Source organism: Podarcis melisellensis (genome assembly GCF_964234715.1).
Source record: "Podarcis melisellensis genome assembly, chromosome: 1".
NCBI lineage: Eukaryota > Metazoa > Chordata > Lepidosauria > Squamata > Lacertidae > Podarcis > Podarcis melisellensis.
In genome coordinates, this window is record NC_138528.1 from 133,633,944 (window position 1) to 133,655,909 (window position 21,966).

At 42.5% G+C, this 21,966-nt stretch overlaps 1 protein-coding gene across 4 annotated transcripts in view; it reads left to right on the forward strand.

Annotated features, from left to right (window-relative positions):
• ERBB4 (erb-b2 receptor tyrosine kinase 4) overlaps nt 1-21,966 on the forward strand; it is a 779,780-nt gene that overhangs the window by 632,746 nt on the left and 125,068 nt on the right. For all 4 annotated transcript variants that reach the window (XM_081904442.1, XM_081904441.1, XM_081904443.1 and 1 more), the window contains one exon: nt 18,820-18,952. In XM_081904442.1, the coding sequence (XP_081760568.1) occupies nt 18,820-18,952 (133 nt within the window). The remainder of the gene's footprint in view (nt 1-18,819; nt 18,953-21,966) is intronic.

The following is a 21,966-nucleotide window of genomic DNA, read 5'->3' on the forward strand; positions in this document are numbered from 1 at the left end:
TACAAAGTTAGCATGGATCACACTGGGGTTGGGGAATGAAGCCAGTCACATTAACTGGTGGGGCAATGATTTCGTCCTGAGTAGGGCAAGATAGAGGGCAGATGAATTAAAAATCTCTTAACTCCTGGGTCCAGGATACCTTAAGGATTGCCAGCCCAATCACTGGGGGCTTTGGGGAAGTCACTGTAAGTGGTCCCCCATGGCTCAGATGCACTGCTCATATCCCCTGAAACTGTGTGTTCAGTACTGGGAATTTTATGGAACTTGTGGTTGAGGTCAGACAAGCCCCCTTGCTTTTGAGCTTCCAGTATGACTGAAGCCTTTCTCTTTTTTAACTTCAGCAGGCATTTTACCTAAATTTTGATTTTATATTTTTAACTTACTTTGTTTTATATTGTTACATGGCTTAAAGACAATTGCCATTAAGTTGTGTACAAATTGTCAAAATAACTAAATAAAAGATAGACTAGGGTGCCTCTGGTATATAAAACTCACATGCAACACAAATTGCTTCCGGTTCACTTATATGTGCAATAAAGGCAGCTGTATCTCACAGTTACAAGGCATACAAAACTTCATATATGCGCATATAAACTGGCTTCCTTACACCAAGTCAGACCATTGTTCTATCTGCCAGTACTGCCTTTCCTACTCTGCAAAGCCCTGGGGAGAGCAAGGCCTTTCTAGCCCTCCGGTCTGAGACCTTTTTGCAGTGCTTGTGTTCAACAACTGAGGTATGACCCAACCTTGTGATATCTGAACAAATCATAGGTGGTGACTACCTGACACTTTAGAGTAAGCACTTGGGATTTTGTAGTTTGTTTTCTTGCTTTGCATTTTACTGAGCACTGAAATGAAAGGCGTTGGGCCAGATGCATTGCAAACTGTGTGTGGTACAAAATTCAAAACCAAGCATCATGATTGTATTTGGGGAAAACATTGCCAGCATTTCAGCTTTCACAGTAGGCATTCAAGGTGTAATTAAGAGCAAAAGAATCCTGTAAGCCAATGTGAACAATTTTCTATTTTCCTGGTAGATGAACAATCATAATATGGCAGATGTAGTCAGCATGGGGAAACTGTGTTTTTAATATTTCCTGGTGTAATCTGATGTATGTACTGATTTACACCCTAAATGAAGGTCTTTCTTATTTCCACATTTCCCCTTTTAACTAACAGGAGCTAATTAGCCAAGTCTTCCCCACTGAGAGATGGTTGCATGAAACAGTGTGGGGATATTAACTCTCTTCATCCTTTTCTTCCAATTGAACAAAAGCGCATTTCTCCTTTCGACTCATCCCTTTACAGATATCAGGCTCTTCTTTTTTGTTGACTGTGTATGTATACAAGAGCTAATTAACAGCAAATCCTTTGTAAAGCAGTGAAACCTTTTCCTCGTTGTGTTTGATACCCGCTTCACAGTATGATTTCATTATAATTTCACAGTAACTCAGCAGCACAGAATACATGATGGGGAATGGGAAGCTTGCCATTAATAAACTCTGAATGTTCATAGTCATCTTCATTTTTATAACGCTCTGTTCTTCTGCATGGATTAAAGAGAGAGAGAGAGAGAGAGAGAGAGAGAGAGAGAGAGAGAGAGAGAGAGAGAGAGAGAGAGAGAGAATACACCGTAAAATCTACTTAAAGAGAGGGAAATATAATTTGTGAGCATAAAGCAAAAAACTGTCTTTGGACTGGTACTATTGACTATGCAAAAAAGTATTTACCAACAGAGGCCTTTGGGGAGAACAACAACTTATAATGTACTAGAGAACTTATCTCGGTCATACCTGAAAAATGTTTTGAGGGAGGCACCATTGCTGTGCAAAGCACTGAGAAGATCCTGGTTTCTATCCCCAGAAACCTCTAATTAAAGAACCAAACATCATGTGCTACAAAAGAGCCTCTGCCTGAGATCCTGGATAGCCACTGCCAGTCAGAGTAGACAATACTAGACTAGATGGACAAACAGTCTGACCTGATGTTAAGGCAGCTTCCTGTTTTCAGCTGCCTGCAGTTTGTTATGTTGCAACTGGGAACTGCAGCTATTTAAAATGGTTCAACTGAACAAGTCTGAACTGCAAACCATGACTTGTTCAGACAAGGCATAATTAAAACCAGGGCTGGCCTGCCCATGAGGTGTGGTGAAGCAGTCGCCTCAGGTGGCAGAAGCTCCCAAGGCAGTGGACCTGCGGGGGGCCCGCCCTCTCCGCTGGAGAAGTGCTGCCAGCATCTGCGCTGGTTTCTGGCAGGATCACACCACTTCCTGCCGACGCACAGAACCTGGGTCAGGAATGCTGCCGTGGGGCAGCGGCAGGGGCAGCACTTTCCATTTCACCTTCAGCAGTGAAACAGGACGCACCACCCCAGGGCGTTTGCCCCAGTTCAGACATAACAACAAACTGCAGTTAGTTGAGCACAGGAAGCAAATGCTTCTGATCTCACAGCTATGCCAGAGTAGGAAAGGAGGAGATTACATGACCAGGCTAATTTCCATGGTGCTTTGGCAATGCAGCTACTGCCTGTGGGAGCCCAGTTGATGTGGTCAAGCAACCATTTCCTTGATCTTATTTGACTAGCCCAGTGTGTCACCTGACTAAATGTTCTGAAGCATGAAAAGAGCTTCTGAAACTGAAAACTGGTTCTTCCTGAATTGTGCAAGCACCCATTTGGTGTTAGGTTCTAATCTGATGCTGTTGTTTTGAAAACGTCAGGTGCAATTTTTTTGACTTGTTAGGAACAGTCTAAAGGAAGAAGCAATTTATTCTAAACTTTCATGTGCATTTTTAATACTGTTCCTTTTAAGTGGAGACCTTTAGTGAATTCCTTAACTGTTAAAATTAGGCAGGTATTGAGAACTGTCACCTCTTTTGCTGCTGCCAATCGCAGTCATTGTGTGGTTGCACCTGCAGCACTTGTTATCCATATATGATAGATCTGCCGTGACACCTGATTACTTTATGATCGTCAATCAGCAGTTTATAACGGGTCCGGCACACTTCTTCACAGCTGCGCCACTGTTGCTCCCTTCAGGTCACGGCTTAGCAGAGTTGAACAGCGGTGTAAAGCAGTCCTGCTCCGTGTAAGCACACATAGACAGGTTCGTCTATTTACAGCTCTTTATTAAAACATTTTACCAACAAAGACCGGGGCTTCTTTCAGCCATATCCAAAGGCACGTCTTTCTCTCACAGATACACAGAGAGAAGAAGAAGTGAAAGTACAGGGAAAAACTCCTCCTCCTGAGCTTCTAAAAGCTTCTGTCTCCGCCCAGCTTCTGTAAGCTGACGTCAGCAGGTGACACACACCAGGGAATTTAACCAGTTAAGTTCTGAACCATAACACTAACACCTCATTTTTTAGGGAAGGAAATACTGGTCGTAGCACCTTGAAAAGACTGGATAGCTGCAGGAACTGTATTCTTTCAAGAAATCAAACCTCATGAGCAAAGGAACAGAGGTGGTGCTTCTACTGCTCTGGCAAACTCTGTCTCAATCTGTGTCCTTAGAAATGGGTTCCTTTTCAAGTTGCTACGTAGGTTTTATTCCCCACCCCACCCTGTTACTATGATTTTTTTGGTATGTACCTATTTATAACTCTGAAACCTATGTCCTCAGAAACTTACTTTACACAGCTTCATTCAGCTGTAATTACAAACAGCACCTGAAAGGAATGCATCATTAGGCGGAGAAGAAACACAAAATCTGCAATTTGGGAACATTCCAAGATTCTCTAGTGCCTCATTAATGAATGAGGCCCAAGAACCTCAGTCAACAAAATTACATGCTAAGCCTAAATTTCTGCCACTTGTGCAGATTCATCACAAGGAAGGCCACCTGTTCTGAAAAGCCCCGCTGTTTGTTAAGTTGAGAAACAGAATCTCTTTTGCTAACATAAATATTAGTTCAGATAGGGTACTTACTTCACTGTGGGGCTGACCCAAATGGCCATCTGTGAGCTTTGCATCAGGTACAGTAGCAGAGCCAGGGCTGTCAAAAAAACAACCTACGACATGTCTGTGAACAAGAGCTAAATAGATCGTGGGCTTGCTTTTGTTGCCTTTAGAGTCCATGGAGACTGAGTTGGCTGTATGATGGCTGAGCTTGCTGAATGTAGGTTTTACACAGTATGATGTCTGAGGCTCAGCTCATCAGGACAGCAAGAGGTTTTGCATGGTAGTTGAATGGGCGTGCCTGGTCCTTTGTATCATATTCATGCAATCCCCTCTGTTTTTTCAAGAGGAGGAGAATCACATAAATTGGGTATGACTTCGGCAAGAGGAGGGGAGGGCTTACTGCTCTGTCAGGTGAAGACTTCCCCCAGCCCATTAAGTGTTTGAATTAGGACAAATCTGCCAAGAGTGGTATGATCTAGGCATCATCTCTGGTGCTGAAGGAGCCATAGCTAATACTAACTAAAATATAAAATATTACTTAACTCCAAATGGCTAAGCAAGCTAATTGGACAATTCCAATGAACACTTGTAAACCAGGCGCTTGTAAGCCTTGCTACTGCATCTTTTTGTGTGCATAAAGGCACAAACTGGCCATCCCATATCTGCAATCTGTGGGTGGATGCAGATAACAATTTTAGCATACATGTTACCACACATCTGCCCTGGATGTGTGGGACAATCTTCCTTATCATTTGATGGGACAATCAGAGAAGTTCCCCTGGAGTGGTTTGGTCATCTGTATAAGCTCCATTAAAATTGGCCATAACTAGGATCGAACAATCCAAATTTAAAACCTTGATTGTTATGCAATATATAAGCTTATTTGCAATGGTGTCTTATATAAAAAAATTGTAAACACACTTTGATTTTAAGAAAGGCAAATATCTTGGCCTGTAAGATGAGGTAGGATCTGAAAAACAAGGGGATGAATTGTACAAATGAGAATATGCAACAAAAGTTATGCAGAAAGAAACCAAAAATTAGGGAGAAGATGGGAGGGAGAGAAAATATCATCAATAATGACATATACAGGGACATTAGCTGGCAATGTATCAGCTTGAGTAGCAAAGTTAAAGAAGTAACACATAATCTTTTTTTTTCTCCATGCAACTAGAAGTGTAGCTGGTAGAATCATAGAATCATAGAGTTGGAAGAGACCACAAGGGCCATCGAGTCCAACCCCCTGCCAAGCAGGAAACACCATCAGAGCACTCCTGACATATGGTTGTCAAGCCTCTGCTTAAAGACCTCCAAAGAAGGAGACTCCACCACACTCCTTGGCAGCAAATTCCACTGTCAAACAGCTCTTACTGTCAGGAAGTTCTTCCCAATGTTTAGGTGGAATCTTCTTTCTTGTAGTTTGGAACCATTGCTCCGTGTCCGCTTCTCTGGAGCAGCAGAAAACAACCTTTCTGCCTCCTCTATGTGATATCCTTTTATATATTTGAACATGGCTATCATATCACCCCTTAACCTCCTCTTCTCCAGGCTAAACATGCCCAGCTCCCTTAGCCGTTCCTCATAAGGCATCGTTTCCAGGCCTTTGATCATTTTGGTTGCCCTCCTCTGGACACGTTCCAGTTTGTCAGTGTCCTTCTTGAACTGTGGTGCCCAGAACTGGACACAGTACTCCAGGTGAGGTCTGACCAGAGCAGAATACAGTGGCACTATTACTTCCCTTGATCTAGATGCTATACTCCTATTGATGCAGCCCAGAATTGCATTGGCTTTTTTAGCTGCTGCGTCACACTGTTGGCTCATGTCAAGTTTGTGGTCAACCAAGACTCCTAGATCCTTTTCACATGTACTGCTCTCAAGCCAGGTGTCACCCATCTTGTATTTGTGCCTCTCATTTTTTTGCCCAAGTGCAGTACTTTACATTTCTCCCTGTTAAAATTCATCTTGTTTGTTTTGGCCCAGTTCTCTAATCTGTCAAGGTCGTTTTGGAGTGTGATCCTGTCCTCTGGGGTGTTAGCCACCCCTCCCAGTTTGCTGTCATCTGCAAATTTGATCAGGATGCCCTTGAGTCCATCATCCAAGTCGTTGATAAAGATGTTGAATAAGACCAGGCCCAAGACAGAACCCTGTGGCACCCCACTAGTCACTCTTCTCCAGGATGAAGAGGAACCATTGATGAGCACCCTTTGGGTTCGGTCAGTCAGCCAGTTACAAATCCACTGAGTGGTAGCATAGTCAAGACCACATTTTACCAGCTTCTTTACAAGAATATCATGGGGCACCTTGTAAAATGCCTTGCTGAAATCAAGGTAGGCTACATCCACTGCGTTCCCTTCATCTACCAGGCTTGTAATTCTGTCAAAAAACGAGATCAGGTTAGTCTGACATGACTTATTTTTCAGAAATCCATGCTGACTATTGGTGATCACAGCATTCCTTTCTAGGTGCTCACAGACTGTTTGCTTAGGGATCTGCTCCGGAATCTTCCCTGGTATTGATGTCAGACTGACTGGGCGGTAATTATTTGGGTCCTCTCTTTTCCCCTTTTTGAAAATAGGGACAACATTTGCCCTCCTCCAGTCTGCCGGGACTTCGCCTGTTCTCCAGGAATTCTCAAAGATGACTGCCAGTGGTTCTGAGATCACATCTGCCAGTTCTTTTAATACTCTTGGATGCAGTTCATCTGGCCCTGGAGACTTGAATACATCTAAACTAGCCAAGTATTCTTGTACTATCTCCTTAGTTATTCTGGGGTGTGTTTCCTCTGCTGAATCGTTTGCCCAAATTCTTCAGGTCGGGCATTGCTTTCTTTAGCGGAGAAGACTGAGGCAAAGAAGGCATTGAGGAGTTCAGCCCTTTCTGTGACCCTGTTTGCATTTCACCATCTTCTCCTCTGAGTGACCCCACTGTTTCTTTGTTCTTCCTTTTGCTACAAACATACCCATAAAAGCCTTTTTTGTTGCTTTTAACCTCTCTAGCAAGCCTGTGTTCATTCTGTGCTTTAGCTTTTCTGACTTTGTGTCTACATGTGCTGGCTATTTGTTTGAATTCCTCTTTGGTGGTTTCCCCCCTTTTCCATTTTTTGTACACATCCTTTTTTAATCTTAACTCAGTTAAAAGTTCTTTAGATAGCCACCCTGGCTTCTTTAGGCACCTTCCATGTTTCTGTCTCATTGGTATTGCCTGAAGTTGTGCTTTTACTATCTCCCTCTTAACAAACTCCCAGTCATCATGAACTCCCTTTCCTTTTAGTATTACTGTCCATGGGATCTCACCCAGCACTTCCCTAAGTTTTATGAAGTCGGCTTTCTTAAAGTCAAGAAATTGAGTCCTAGTATGCTTGGCTGCTCCTTTCCGCTGTATAGTAAACTTCAGAAGAGCATGATCACTCGCGCCTAATGATCCTTCCACTTCTACCCCACTAACCAGGTCATCAACATTGGTTAGGACCAGATCTAAAATGGCTGTTCCTCTTGTTGCTTCTCCCACTTTCTGGACAATAAAGTTGTCTGCAAGGCCAGTGAGGAATCTGTTTGACCTTATGCTCTTGGCTGAGTTTGACATCCAGCAAATATCCGGGTAATTGAAGTCCCCCATTACTACTATCTCCCTTCCTTTTGCATGCTTGGCCATCTGTTCCAGGAAGGCATCATCTATGTCCTCCGTTTGGCTTCGGGATCTATAGTAAACTCCCACAATGAGGTCCCTGTTATTCTTCTCTCCCTTAATTTTGACCCAAACGCTCTCACTTTGGCTTTGAGGTTCTTGGATCTCTTCACAGCTATACACATCCCTGACATATAACGCCACTCCTCCTCCTTTCTTGTCTGGTCTGTTTCTCTGAAATAGATTGTATCCCTCCATTATTACATTCCAGTCGTGGGACTTATCCCACCAAGTTTCAGTGATGCCTATTATGTCATATTTAGTTTGCTGTACCAAGAGCTCAAGCTCATCTTGTTTATTTCCCATGCTTTGCGCATTAGTGTACAGACATTGAAGTCCATTAATCATTCCCCCGTGTCTCTTATTTAAGGATTTTTTCCTCCCACCACTAGGTCTGCGTGCTGTTTGCTCCATTTGGTCTATGACATTTGGATGATCATCTTCATCAATTGATAGACTCCTACCTTCAGGAGCACTGTCTCCCTCCACCACATTAGTCAGTTTAAAGCCCTCCTGGTGAGGTTTCTGAGATTTTTTTGCAAAAACATTCCTCCCAACCCCTCTGACTCTTGCACAGGGAGAGCAGCTAATCAGCCACAAGAAACACACACAAGAAAACCCTTTTTGCTCCTTCTTCGGCTGCTGCCCTGCAAGCCTGGTACTTTCTTAACAATTCTGGTCCTGTTCTAGAGCATTCCAGATCCCCAGCATCCTTCTTACATAGCGGAATAAATTGCTTATTTTTCCAACTTTCATTGAAGTTTAATTGAATTTACTGCCCAAATTCTCAAAATTATCATACATGATTTTTTAAAGAGTGTACCCGCTGAATATCCTCTGGTTGTGCTAATGTTCTCCAAATTCTAAGCACATATTTTATATTCACCATCAGCATTTGACATGAAAAGATTTTGCTGCGGCAGTGAACATTTGACAGTAGCTGTGAGATGACATGTGGTTGCAGCCAGAATTTGACCATATGCAGCAGCAATTTTCAGTATTTGATAACTGATATTCAGGGTCAAATTTGATGCAGTATGGGAGATCTCTGATTGGATTTCTGAAGACAGAATGAACAAATCTCCCTTTTCCCCCACGTAAGAATAGCTCAAGAACCTTAACAACAGGAAACAACTCAACTTCCTTTGTGCGAAAATGTGTTTATGAAAAAAAATTAAGATTGTAACAGAACTGAAATTTAGGGTTTCCTTATTCCATATTTCACTAAAGCCCATTTCCTTTAAATTACCAATATCAATAGAATTCAGAGGGTCAAATAACAATGCCGTGCAGTAGCTTAATGAAAAGAAGCACAATATGGTGTGACAATAAAGGTACAAGAAAAACCAAGGATTCAATCCATCTTTAAAAGTCACAGTATTTTGATGGTTAATGCATACTGTGCAAGTCATTGGAATTCTGTAGATGTGCATAATGTGCAAGCCTTGCATTAATTTACACCAGACTCTTGACTTTATTTTGCCTCTTTTCCCATAATCAAGAGGGATTTGATAATCATGCTATAACTTGTGTAGGGCATTTACACAGACAGAATACGGCTCTTGTAATATAATAGTGATAACTCCCAAAGTAGCATCAAGGCAGGCCAAGGAATAAATACTGTATACTTTTTGTTTTGTTTTGTTCTGCAGCTACCTTGAATTCTCCTTGATATTTATGAGCCTATGAGAAGTTTGTTCCCTCATACACTTCAGAAAGTTAAGGTCTGCATATTTAGAAGCAGCTTTGAGTGCAAGTATAAATACTGATCCGATTCGGGGGCAGTTTACTAGAATACTAATGTCACAAGTATTACAAAACCAGATTATGGTTTATGGAGACCCTGGGCAGTTAATTTAGAGCCAGTGTGGTGTAGTGGTTAGGAGCGGTAGTCTCGTAATCTGGGGAACCGGGTTCGCTTCCCCGCTCCTCCACATGCAGCTGCTGGGTGACCTTGGGCTAGTCACACTTCTGTGAAGTCTCTCAGCCCCACTCACCTCACAGAGTGTTTGTTGTGGGGGAGGAAGGGAAAGGAGATGGTGAGCCGCTTTGAGACTCCTTAGGGTAGTGATAAAGCGGGATATCAAATCCAAACTCTTCTTAGGATCGGCTGAGTGGCATCTTGCCCCAGGCATTGGAATGGCATTCAGTATTCAACCTGTGTGGTCTGAGCCTGGGCAAAGGCTGACATCACACATTACATATGAGGAAAGTGGTATGGATGCACATTTGCCACCATGGAGACAAGTGCAGCATCTCTGTGTTCAAACCACTTCAACCGCATTTAAAATGCTGAATCTTCATCCTAAGTACATCTTGCTACTGCCAGGTACATTAATCTCTGGCATGTGAAACATACTGTTGTTTGCGTGGACAGGCGGAGTCCCCAGATCCTGCGCGGTCCCCCCGTCATGTGGAATAACGACTCAAGACAACGTGCTATGGGATTAAATTGGCCACAACTTTATTAAATTTCAAATGTGGGTAGACCTTGGCTCAGGCATTGGGCGTTCTCCCTCCCCAGTCCCCAGCCGGAGACCTAGGGAGCATCAGGGTTATCCAGTGTGTGTGGGGGGGATGGGCCGGCTCTGGAGAACATATGTTCAAGCAGAGATAGCCGCCCCTGTAACGCCGCCGCCTCAGGGGAGAGCAATGACGACCTTCCGGTGTACGGTCAAAGCCTCCCTTCAGAAAACCCCTTTAACGGGGAACCCTGGTATCGCCGCCGCAAAGAGAAAGATGGACAAAAGGATTCCGCCCAAGGCCTGATACCGCCAAAGTTGTGACGTTTTGCTACGGGAAAGGCGAAACCTGCCAATGCAGGGAAATTCCTTTCTGGCCCTTTAACAGCGACCTTAACGTAGCAGCGCCCGCATACCTGTGAAGAAAAGTTAACCTGCAAAACCTGTGAGGAAAATTAACCTGCAAAATAAGACATTGACTGAGGGTGGGTAGGGTGGGAGAAGCTCTGGAGCCAAGTGAGAATTCCCAGGTAAGATCCTCCCTCCTTTGTGTGGGCAGGTAATCCCTCCCCTACCTGGCCTGGTCTCTTTGGCAACTCTTCCCCCAGGTGGGATTGGACAACTGACTGAGGTAGGCGGAGACCTCCAGGTATCCCACCTGAGGGAAGGCAAAGCCTAGCCTATGCTGTTGGAGGCGCTCCAGATCTAGGGGCTGCACGCGTCCGCGCAAAGGGCGCCCCCCGTTTTAAGCGGGGAGCGGTCATTGCCATCTTTTCTTCCTATGTACTTTCAGATTTCTTCCCATTCAAACGTTTGACCTCTGCCATGCTCTGAATCTTTGGTGATGAGAGCCCACACAATAACATGCCCGCTTGCCTACCATATCCTCCTTTGTTAATCTGGCCTTGCTGTGGCATAAATGTGAAAACATGTTGCCGTTTGCAGCATTTACTGAACATGCCCTTGAATTTAGATATGACTGAATGTATTTTCAATGCCTGGATCTATGATTAATTTTCTTGAACATTTTACGCATTCATTGAAAGAAACACCAGTATTTTCTTTTCCTGAAATGCAGGCAGAGAGGCTCCTGCCTGGTCCCCCAATCATCCTGCAGTGCTGGGCTGTGCCAGCATGCCTCATCAGCCACCACTAAAAAATACTCTGAAGCACAATATGCTGTTTGGCAATGCACAATGTAGCCTCAACCATGACAAGTTTTGTATGAAAGCTGTGAGTAGTTATCGATTCTGTTAGAGGTGGAACAGCTAAGGTTTTGTAGGATGGCATGGCCATTTCCCTTCCATCAATATTGCTGCCCATAGCATGTTCTTGATTTAGTGCCCCAATTAAATACCAGTGGAAGAAACTATCAGGTTAATTATACACAGCTATTTATGCCACCTGCTAAATGCTGACCACATATGAACTACTGCCAAGAACCTAGAATGGATGTCACCAGACCAAACTGACCTCTTGGTGCATAATATGTTTCTGCTCAGTGTGATACGTGCTTACATTTGTAAAAAGCACATTTTCCATTTAATGCACAAAAATAAACATGGAGAGAACCACATACAACTTGGTAAAGTGAAGCGTGCCTAGTACAGGCTAACCCAAATTTGCAGGGTTTAACAGAGAAGCTTCATGGAGGGAAAGACTCTCTAAAGAAGAGATAAGGGCGCAAGTTGCAAATCACCCCTTTTGGCTTGACAGTCACTAGACTGTTTCGATCCAAGAAGAAGAAAATATTCATTTTTTTGTGGAGGGGGTAGAAAATTGAAAATATGCAGCGAGTGTATAAAGAGAGCTCTTCTTTTGCTTAGCTTGAACCTGTTTCACCTGAGAGTCCAATCTAGTGGATTTAGATGTTTTCCCGTCACAGTTAAATCAATCTATATTAGACAGGACCTGACTTGGCATATTTTAAAAACAGCATTAATTCTTTTAGTGAAATCAGACACACACTGAAGAAGAGTGCTTGTGAAAGTTCTTCTTATGTTAACTTTTCCTGATTATTTGTGCTACAGTTTCCTCGACCCACAGAATGTCCACTGAATGTCCGCGTCCTTCCCACTTTTTGGAAATTACTGTATTTTTTGCTCTATAAGACTCACTTTTTCCCTCCTAAAAGGTAAGGGGAAATGTATGTGCATCTTATGGAGCGAATGCAGGCTGTGCAGCTATCCCAGAAGCCAGAACAGCAAGAGGGATTGCTGCTTTCACTGCGCAGCGATCCCTCTTGTTGTTCTGGCTTCTGAGATTCAGAATTTTTTTTTTCTTGTTTTCCTCCTCCAAAAACTTGGTGCGTCTTGTGGTCTGGTGCATCTTATAGAGCGAAAAATACGGTAAGTTTTCTTTATTAATGCTAAGCCATAGGTACAGGCGAATAAAAAGAAAGCATAAGTTTCCAAACACAAGAGCAGTTCAGAGGTTGCATTTTCTCACTAAATAGGCAGATAATTTTTTTTTCAAGCAGCAAGTGGGGAAGAGAGTTTTGTATATCTGAATTGGACACATAAGAAATGGCATCCTACCAAATGGCGTAGAGATGTTCAGTTCTTCCTTGCCCTTAGAAATGTGTGATATTTGAGTTATTTTCTCTACAGTAACTAGAGTCCACATATTCTTGTACTGCAACAAGAGCTGTAGTGTCTTCCATTTGCGGGCCAAAAAAGTTATCGCTGCAGCCAGTACCCCTGTAAGAAGGCGACAACGGTTCTGCTGGTGCATTTGCACTGCACCAACCTCACTGCCACTTTTCCTCTCCACCCACCTTCTGGTAAGCACAAAGGATGAGACTGAGCAGAGGACAGGTGAGCAGCAGCACACACACACACACACACCCCAGTTACTACCCAGAAGATTCTGGTGACCTTTTAATTTGCTTGGGGGAAGTTCCACCATGAATAAATCCACAAAAGAGGAAGATTGAATAAACAGTTATGTAAAGCAAACTCCTAGAGGTGCTCAGATTTATTAAAGCACAAAACATATTCAAATGCAATGAGGGGAATCTTCAATAACATTATTGCATGAGGCTTCAAAAAAGGGTTGTATCTAGAGCAATATTGAGTAATGCATCCCGTCAGCACAAAGATTTCTGCTTGCATGGTGGGATCTCCCCCTGCACTAACCCAAATCTGTTCTAGGGGTTCCCCCAACCCTCTGGAGCAGATTTGGGGAGGTTGAAGGGTGTGCATAGGGCGAGTACAGGGATGAAAGTCCCATTGTGCAGAAATCTTAGTGCTGATGGGACATGTTAGTTGGATACTACCCATATATACCTCCCAGCAGCAGCAGCAGCAGCAGCAAGAAAACAAAACAAAACCAAAACAAAGCAGCAATGCTTCTGGGTTTTGTGACATTCAGACATTCAGAAGTATTCAAAATGTCTTAGACTGGCTAACAACTATAACACCGAGACTAAGAAAGCACAAAGGTCACCTTAATTTGTTACGGGAAGATGCGGTTGTCTTTGTGCTTTCTTAGTCTGTATATTTTTATATTTAGTGATGGGTAAGGCATTTTAAAGTCGTCTAATTGTGGGTGCAGTATTACCGGAGGGCAGGGGGAGGGAGGGAGGGACTGAGAAGACACCTTGTTAAGGCACATAGAACTCTCTGCATACACCTCATTACATGGTCCAACTCAATGCCTCTCTGTGTCATTAGCTGACTGATGTAAAAGATGCTCAAGTTCAAACAGGGACTGATAAAATCTGTGTGAATCAGATACCTAGGCAGTATACAACATAATTAAAACTTCCTTTGCAGAAGGAGTTTTATGAAAATGTCACTTAGGTATGTTCACAGGAACCTATGTAGAAATACGAATAAAGATTACAAATTTATTTTCATAAATTCTGTAGCAACAAGGGCTTCAATGCTCAGCCTACTCACATATTATATTACCTATTTTAATAAAGAAGATAGGATAACAGGTGTTCTCTCCCCCTGGCTTTCCTTCACAGGGCAGAATTCTGTGCCTCTTCCTGTTCTCTACTCTACACCTTAAAACACTTAGTAATAATATATATATATATAAGTAATTAAGCGCCAAATCCTGATTTTGACAGTACCATAGGGACAGTAGATGTTTTTGATGTTTTGAAATGGCTACAGAGTTGATACATGCTCCCCTGTTGAGCCACCTCATGTACCTTTGCAATATTAACTTTGAACTTTCATCTTGATTTGGTGTGTGTGCCTGTACAGGACTGAATAGCAGATGTTACAGAGGAAAGGAAAATATTGCATACCGTTTAAATAAACGTACATTCTTGATCTCTTCTAGATAAGTGCCAGCTCACTGTTTATCACTCCTAGTTAAGGAGTCAAAACATTTATTTAAAGTCGTCCATTTGTGACTTCCTTAATGCCAGCAAGTAAGAAATATTATGTTGTATTATTAATTATTATTGTACCCCATTATTCCTCCAAAGAGCTCGGCACACCTGCTTTCTTTTTCCCAAGTGATTCCCTGTCCTGGCTTCATATTGGGACAGATCTGCGTAGCTCTAGCAATAGACTTCCAACCAGGGCTGACCCGTCCTTTAGCCAAGGTGAGGTGTTTGCATCAGTTGGCAGATGTTGAGGAGCGACGTATCAGTGACCCCCTTTCAGAACGCCTCCAGAATCCATTTGCCCATAAAGCTACTCACCACTGTTACACTGGCTGGCTAGTTGCTTCTGTGGTGGTGGTGGATGCAGTTGCCCCCAGCAGTCAACTCACTGCTATTCCCAACCTAGGGGTCTAGGAGTGCTGCCATCACGTTGCAGCTGCAGGAAGTGGAGGCACTGTCCCTAAAGGGCTGGGTCTGAGGAACAGTCCTTCCTCCGAATGAGGTCTAGTGGGTGAGCTGGTCCTGGAATGCACCTGTTTAAACAGTTTAAACAGTTAAAAAGTACACGTGAGGCAAGGACTCTCTAGAGCTGCCTTGTCCACCATGCCAAGGAAGGACCCTATAATCCTCGCAGGAAGACATGGGCAAGGTGGTCACAGAGGGCCTTAGGAGTGTCTGTGGTTGGCAGCAGCAGAGGAAGTCAGTCTATGGGAAGATACCTCAAGCCCCACAATGGGCTTTGTGATAAATTTGCAACATGGGCTTCCTTATCTCCCCAAAAGGCCTTGCCTGTCCTGGAAAGCTGGTTGGTTGACTTTTGTCCTTCACCTTCCTTGGGTGCCTTTATTTAAGCTCCTTCTGTTTCTAGTATCGTAATATGGCAGAAATAGGGATTCATTAAACCCAAGTGACAGCTGTCCTTTAGCCACTGTTTCCTGTCACGGGTTCTAGTATCATTTTTTCCTGTTCACTCTGGAGTCCAGATATATAACTGGGACCTCAAAATGTTGTCTTGACCACTAGCTCCCACTGCCCCTGGTAGATCAGTATCCCGGATTTATTATGTCTTTTGTTCCTCCTTTCTGGTGCCTCACCCAGTTGGCTCCTCCTGCCTGTGCAGGAGTGAGGTGGGAACAACAGGAGCTTGGGAATTATTAGTCCTTGGAATAAGAGCCTGTTACAAACTGCAAGGCTTCACTTGCCTCTTGCTCTCTCTGTCTAGAATAGGAGCAGCTGTTGTTTAACATGCTAACCAGGGACTCAGCTATACGGCTGCAAATATAATGTTTAAAGTGTGTTTTAATTTCTCTGGTTGGCCAACCTTGAATATGTTTGTCTCCATCAGATACCCTCAGACCACTCTGTCTGCTCAGTGTAAATAGTAATACTTATGTTGGCCTTAGTACTATTGTATATTTAAAAAACTAAGTGGAAAGTCTTTGTCCTTAACTTGTATAGGCCTGATTTTATTCAGCTTAGCAGAACATTATACCATGATAATGAGACTATGATAGTTTGTGCTTACAAATGTCATAATGTCAGGTTACTTTTGTGGCCTTTCATGCACAAGGTCAACATGGCTATTTAAAAAATGCACCAGGGAAGGACTGGACTAATTAACTCATCCCACACAGACTTTGCTCAGCATCTTAAGACATTAAACATTATTAGTGACACTGGAAGGAGCATATGTTATGGGTCAGCTGCTGGCCTCTATCACTTGTACAAGTAAAGAAAAGTCACCTTAGAAATACATTTTTCTGCAATCAGTATTAACTTTTTTTCCTAGTGTTTTCAGGTTCATTTCACATGTGCAGACAGGCACATGACCTATTGATTGTAACAAACATCAGATGAATATTATGTCAGGGAAATGCTAGAGCCAGCAACCTATACAGAAGGCTAGGGGCTAATTAAGTAAGTTGGTGCCCAGAGCAAAAGATCTCAGGTGTTGTCAATGCACTCGGGGACAAAGAAGCAGCCACTGCTATTCCTTTGAAAATGAAAAAGGACAGCAGTCATTTGGATCTGTCTTTAGCATTTATCAGAACATATAGACACCAAATTGAGAAGCAGCACGTAATGGGTGGAAGGCATGTTTTTACCTCCTTACATCTAGTTTCACCATTACATACCTTCCAAAATTTATCCGATGAAAATTATTATAATAATTATAATTATTTTATTGTTTATACCCCTCCCATCTGATTGGATTTCCCCAGCCACTCTGGGCGGTTTCCAAGATATATTTTAAAAAGCCATAACATAACAAGACATTAAACATTTTTTTAAAAAAAAAAATCCCTATACAGGGCTGCCTTCAGATGTATCTTCTAAAAGTTGTATAATAACTTATCTCCTTGGTTTGGGGGTTGCAGAACACCATACCCTCCAACTTTTCTCCAGTGAAAATAGGGACGTCCTAAGAAAAAGCGGGACATTCTGGGATCAAATCAGAAACGGGACGATGTCTGTAAATCTGGAACTCTCTTTGGAAAATAGGGACACTTGGAGGGTCTGCCATTAGGTGGTAAGCAGTCATCTTCCACTAGTTTTAGGATTCTGATGTGTTGTGTCTTTTATCTGCACACACAAAGCTCCTCTGATTTCCCCTTTTCCCTACAGCCCTACACACCACATTACTCCAGTTTCCTCGCACACAGAAATGGATGGACTGTGAAGAGGTGACAAGTCCTTGTGGGGCCTTGCACACACACACACATCCACACAAAAAACACTTTATAGCTAGGCTTATTTAATCAATTTGTTAAATTCAGTGGGTGCAAGTTAAAGATACCTAAATTCGGTTGAAACTAATGGGACCCAACTGTGTTTAATTTTCATTTTCATTTGGAGAAGCATAATGTAAAATAATAATGACAGATGAGTGTGACTCAAAGGGGAAAATGCTAGGTTCAGCTTCTCAGCCATAATTTTTCTGCGTAGATTTGCGGTTTTCCAAAACTAGCCCATTTGCCTACCTGATGTTGGAAAAACAGTGGCCTACCTCATAGGATGGTTGCAAGGACAAATGTTATAAATATTGGAAACCTCTTTGTTTGTATAATGTATTATATAAATATTGCTACTTAAACACAGTTCTCATAATATTACCCAAATGGCATCCATGAGATTCCTACCTTGACATTTTCTCAGAGAGATTTGACAAAATTGTATTGAATAGGTCACAATTCATTTTGAGGAATTGTTGAAATTGCAACTGATCCCTAATTTCTTGACCTTTCATTCATCTTCCTAACAATATAACATGGTTCAGCTAAGATAAGCTATTACTTTAGAGGATCTTGTTTTTGCATAGGAAGCTGGACTAGATGGGTTTATTATCCCTTAAAAATGTCAGTGTATTGTTGCCAGAATCAAATTTAAAACATTTTCCAGACAATTTGAGCAGGACTAATCAATGTCCCCAAATGGAATGAGAATCTGGTGTGAGCACAGTCCCACTTTCAACTTCTTAGGAGTAGATATGACTTCTAGTAATATCCTCAATGCCCGAGTTGCAAAAATAACTGCTCACAGTAGTAGGCTGCATGGAATTGCAAGGCACAGTCTTTACTTCTGTGGGGAAAACCCATTTTTTGTGTGAATTACTACATTTGGCCAGAGCTGGCCCAAGACATTTTGGCACCTAAGGTGAACCACAACATGGCGACCCTCTCCAGGGAAGGAGGGGTGAGTGAATATCTCTATGAAGGACAAGGGGGGAAGTGGGAATCAAAGGCTCTCATGGGGAAGAAAAGGACCTGTTCTGAATCATACCAGGTGAATGCAGAGACCAGGAGACTCTAGAGGGTAGCCCCTGACATTTCTTCCCTAGGAGTGTGGAGAGACCTGCAGTGCCTCCTGTTCATTGAGCAGCTGCTGTAGCAGTGAATTAGGGGCAGATCCAGCCTCCAAAGAGCATGCCATATTGACAGAAGCAGCAGTGGGCAATGCATTCCTTGGAGGCCAGATCTGCTGCCCCTTGCCTCATGGGTGGGCTGGCCTGGCCTCTGGCAATACCCTGTCCCATGGTTCTACCTAGGGTATCAGTTTATTCGTGCAAATATTGTGGAGCATCTCTGATTGGCATTTAATGTCAGAGAGGAGCCCTTGCACTGTGAATCTTTGTTTCTCCATTCAGTGTTTTCATTTGTCATCAAAACATATGGTAATTGTCTGCCTCCTCTCTACAAGAGCCCTCCTTCCCCATCAAACATGCATGATGGCCTGCTTAAAAAACAACAACAACAGAACAGAATGTGATAAAGGAAAAAAAACTTTGTCACAAATCGTACTGTGTTTTTGTGTGATTTGAAATGTTGCAATACTAACTTCACAAATCCTTACACTTCACAAAATTTAATTTGTAAGCATGCACACAAACCTGCTCCTGTGACTCACAGTTAACTGTTGGCTCCTGATTCACAGAACGCCCCTGATAGCTGCCGGAGTGATTGGAGGACTCTTCATCATCGTCATTCTGGGCTTGACGTTTGCAGTTTATGTGAGGCGCAAGAGCATCAAAAAAAAGAGGGCTTTGCGAAGGTTCTTGGAGACTGAGGTGAAGAGTTTTTCTTTCTTCCTCAAAGAAGCACTAGATACATACAAAGACATTTCTGTCCAGCTTTGTCCAAATTGTTTTTATTCTCCTATAAAGAGTTGTTCATGAAATTCTTCCCATCCAAATATGTCTACTGATAATGGGGTACCATTATGTTGACTATGTAGAATTAGTGTGTGTGTGTATTGTGGGTGTATTCCCTCTACAATTGTCTCAAACAGGTTGCTGAACTTTTAATGAAAACCTCTCTCCAATTGTACTAAACACTTGGGGCCCTCTTCAAATTTGGCCCACAGTTAGTACTGAGTTCCTGAATGCCTTTTCCTAGAAGAGTACGATTCACAGCATTTTCCCCAGTATGAGTTTCTCCCCCACTACCTTAAATTAGTTTGAAATTAAACCATGTATTATCCTTACCAATTTTCCACACACAAAATTATTTTTGAGGACTGGTATCATTGGGTATGAGGGACACGGGTGGCGCTGTGGGTAAAACCTCAGTGCCGAGGACTTGCTGATCGTATGGTCGGCGGTTTGAATCCCCGCGGCGGGGTGAGCTCCCGTCGTTCGGTCCCAGCTCCTGCCCACCTAGCAGTTCGAAAGCACTCTTAAGTGCAAGTAGATAAATAGGTACCGCTTTATAGCGGGAAGGTAAATGGCGTTTCCGTGTGCTGTGCTGGTGCTGGCTCGCCAGCTGCAGCTTCGTCACGCTGGCCACGTGACCCGGAAGTGTCTTCAGACGGCGCCGGCTCACGGCCTCTAGAGCGAGATGAGCACGCAACCCTAGAGTCGGACACGACTGGCCCGTACGGGCAGGGGTACCTTTACCTTTTATCATTGGGTATCCATGACGATAGGTCTTGAAATGGGTTGCAATCAAGAGTGCTCATCTCAAAATTTCAACCCTAGTTGGTGGGAGCTGGAGAAGAGGTTACTGAAGTTACCTGAAAGCTTTTTTGTTTAATGATGGGCTGTGAATCATTTTTTTTTCCTAAGGCCCCCTGACATTTAAGGTGTGCAGGCTCCCAAGATGCATTGCTCTTGCTTAGAAACTGCTTGTTTCAGTCCAAGCTCAAAACATGCAGTTGGTTATTTTAAGCCGTTCAACAAGTTTTTCAGAGTGTATAGAACTATGCTGTATATGAACAAGACACTGCCAACATGATTTGATCCTGCTTTATCTGAACTGCTGGCCTTTAGAAATCCAGCTTTACTTTGCAGTTACAAGTGGAACAGAAATCTATTTCTTCTCAGTAGTGTTAGGCTTAGATGAAGACAAGCTTTAATTTCATAGCAGATCAGTGTAAAGCAAATTCCTTGATGAAGTTGTAATTCTATTGTTTTCTCTCACTTAAAATTAATTAATTGATCCACCCTTGATTTGACTGGTTTATAACCATGCCATAAGTAACCAGTTCAGAAGAAACTGGTCTTGCTGTTTTATTTTTAAAGAAATCATATTGTTTGGCTTTTAAGCATTCTAATTTTGAAATGGCTTTAAGGATGCCCTATGTGTTATTTTGAATGAATAGGAGAGAATATCCCTCTATGTTTAATCTTCCTCTATAACCCTAGAAGCACTCAGTTTGGTTATAGTGCCACACTCTCAAACCTTTAACATTTGGCATCTGATTTCTAGAGGCTGCCTGCCAGCTGAGCAAGGTAATTTGGCTCCGCTGCTCTCGCCTTAAGGGCCGTTTTCTTTGTTTGCTTTGCTACACGAAGCAAGTGTTGTAGGAAATACTAATGATGCTGCGATCATTTTGCAACATCCTAGATTGTGCTAAGGCTTCAGATTCTCTCCACTGTGCAACTGATTATACAATATATGGAGAATGGATGATCTGATCTATTATAGTTATCTGTGCACACAGAGAGAAATATTTTGAGTCAAATTTTGGTGCCTGAAAAATGGGATTAGTTTGGACACAGTGAAAATTAACTAGATAAAATCATTACCAAACGACTTTTGCCAACCCGGTGCCTTCTAGATACTTTGCACTCCAAACAGCTCCAGGTCCCCAGGCAGCACAGCTGTCACAGCTGGCACTGGTGGCAGTGGTGGTGAAGGGTGGCACACTGCACTGTCTTGCAGTTAACATTATTAAAATCTTGCTGAATAATACAATAGTACAAGCAGGGTTTTTTTTCACTGGAACTCACTGGAACTCAGTTATGGCCCCTCTCAGGTGGGCACCATTGCCATTTTAAGAGAACGAGGGAGGCGTTCATGGTGAGTTTCAGCGCTTACCTTTCTAGAAGAAAGTGCACTGAATACAATTGTGATGAGGGACATAAGAGGCATCTTGAAGCACTTTTTGTTGTTAAAATCAGAGACTTTTAAAAGGTACACTTCTGTAAACAGAGATGTAAAGAAATAAGGGGACAGATTTCCTTTCATCAAAAAAAGGAAAGGAATGGGAAAAACAAATCAGATAACTTTATGGAGGCTAAAACTGTCAATGACTTCTAGTTATGATGGCTTTACATTGCTTCCAGTAGACTGGAATCCAACAGGACCAGGTAAGTGGGCATAATATTGCAGCATCATAACTTCAAAATTTGGAGATGTCATCAGATGTGTAGAACATCTTAAGTATCCAATCTATAAGATGGCTAATAGGGTTTTAAACTTGCATATTTAACTAGTTATTTTAAACATATTTATATGTACTTAATATGATAGCAAATAATAACAATAATTAATTAGATGAGTATGAGTATATTTGGATACTGTAACTACTATATTTTAAAACAGAATTTGTGCATATAACGTCCTCTTCCTTACACCTATTTTTAGTGTTTGGCATACATCTGGCTGCTTGGAAGTTAATTAAGGGAAGCAGAGTGTAAAAATTATGGTGTCAGGCTTATGTCTATGGCTTTGTTCTTTGCTATTTGTTTTTGTTCTAGATTAATAAAGTAATTCCCAGTTCCCGATAATTTTTGCCTGCGCAGCGTAGTCTATATACAACTAATTAAGTAGTCCGCAATGTTCACAGAGGCATGATAAT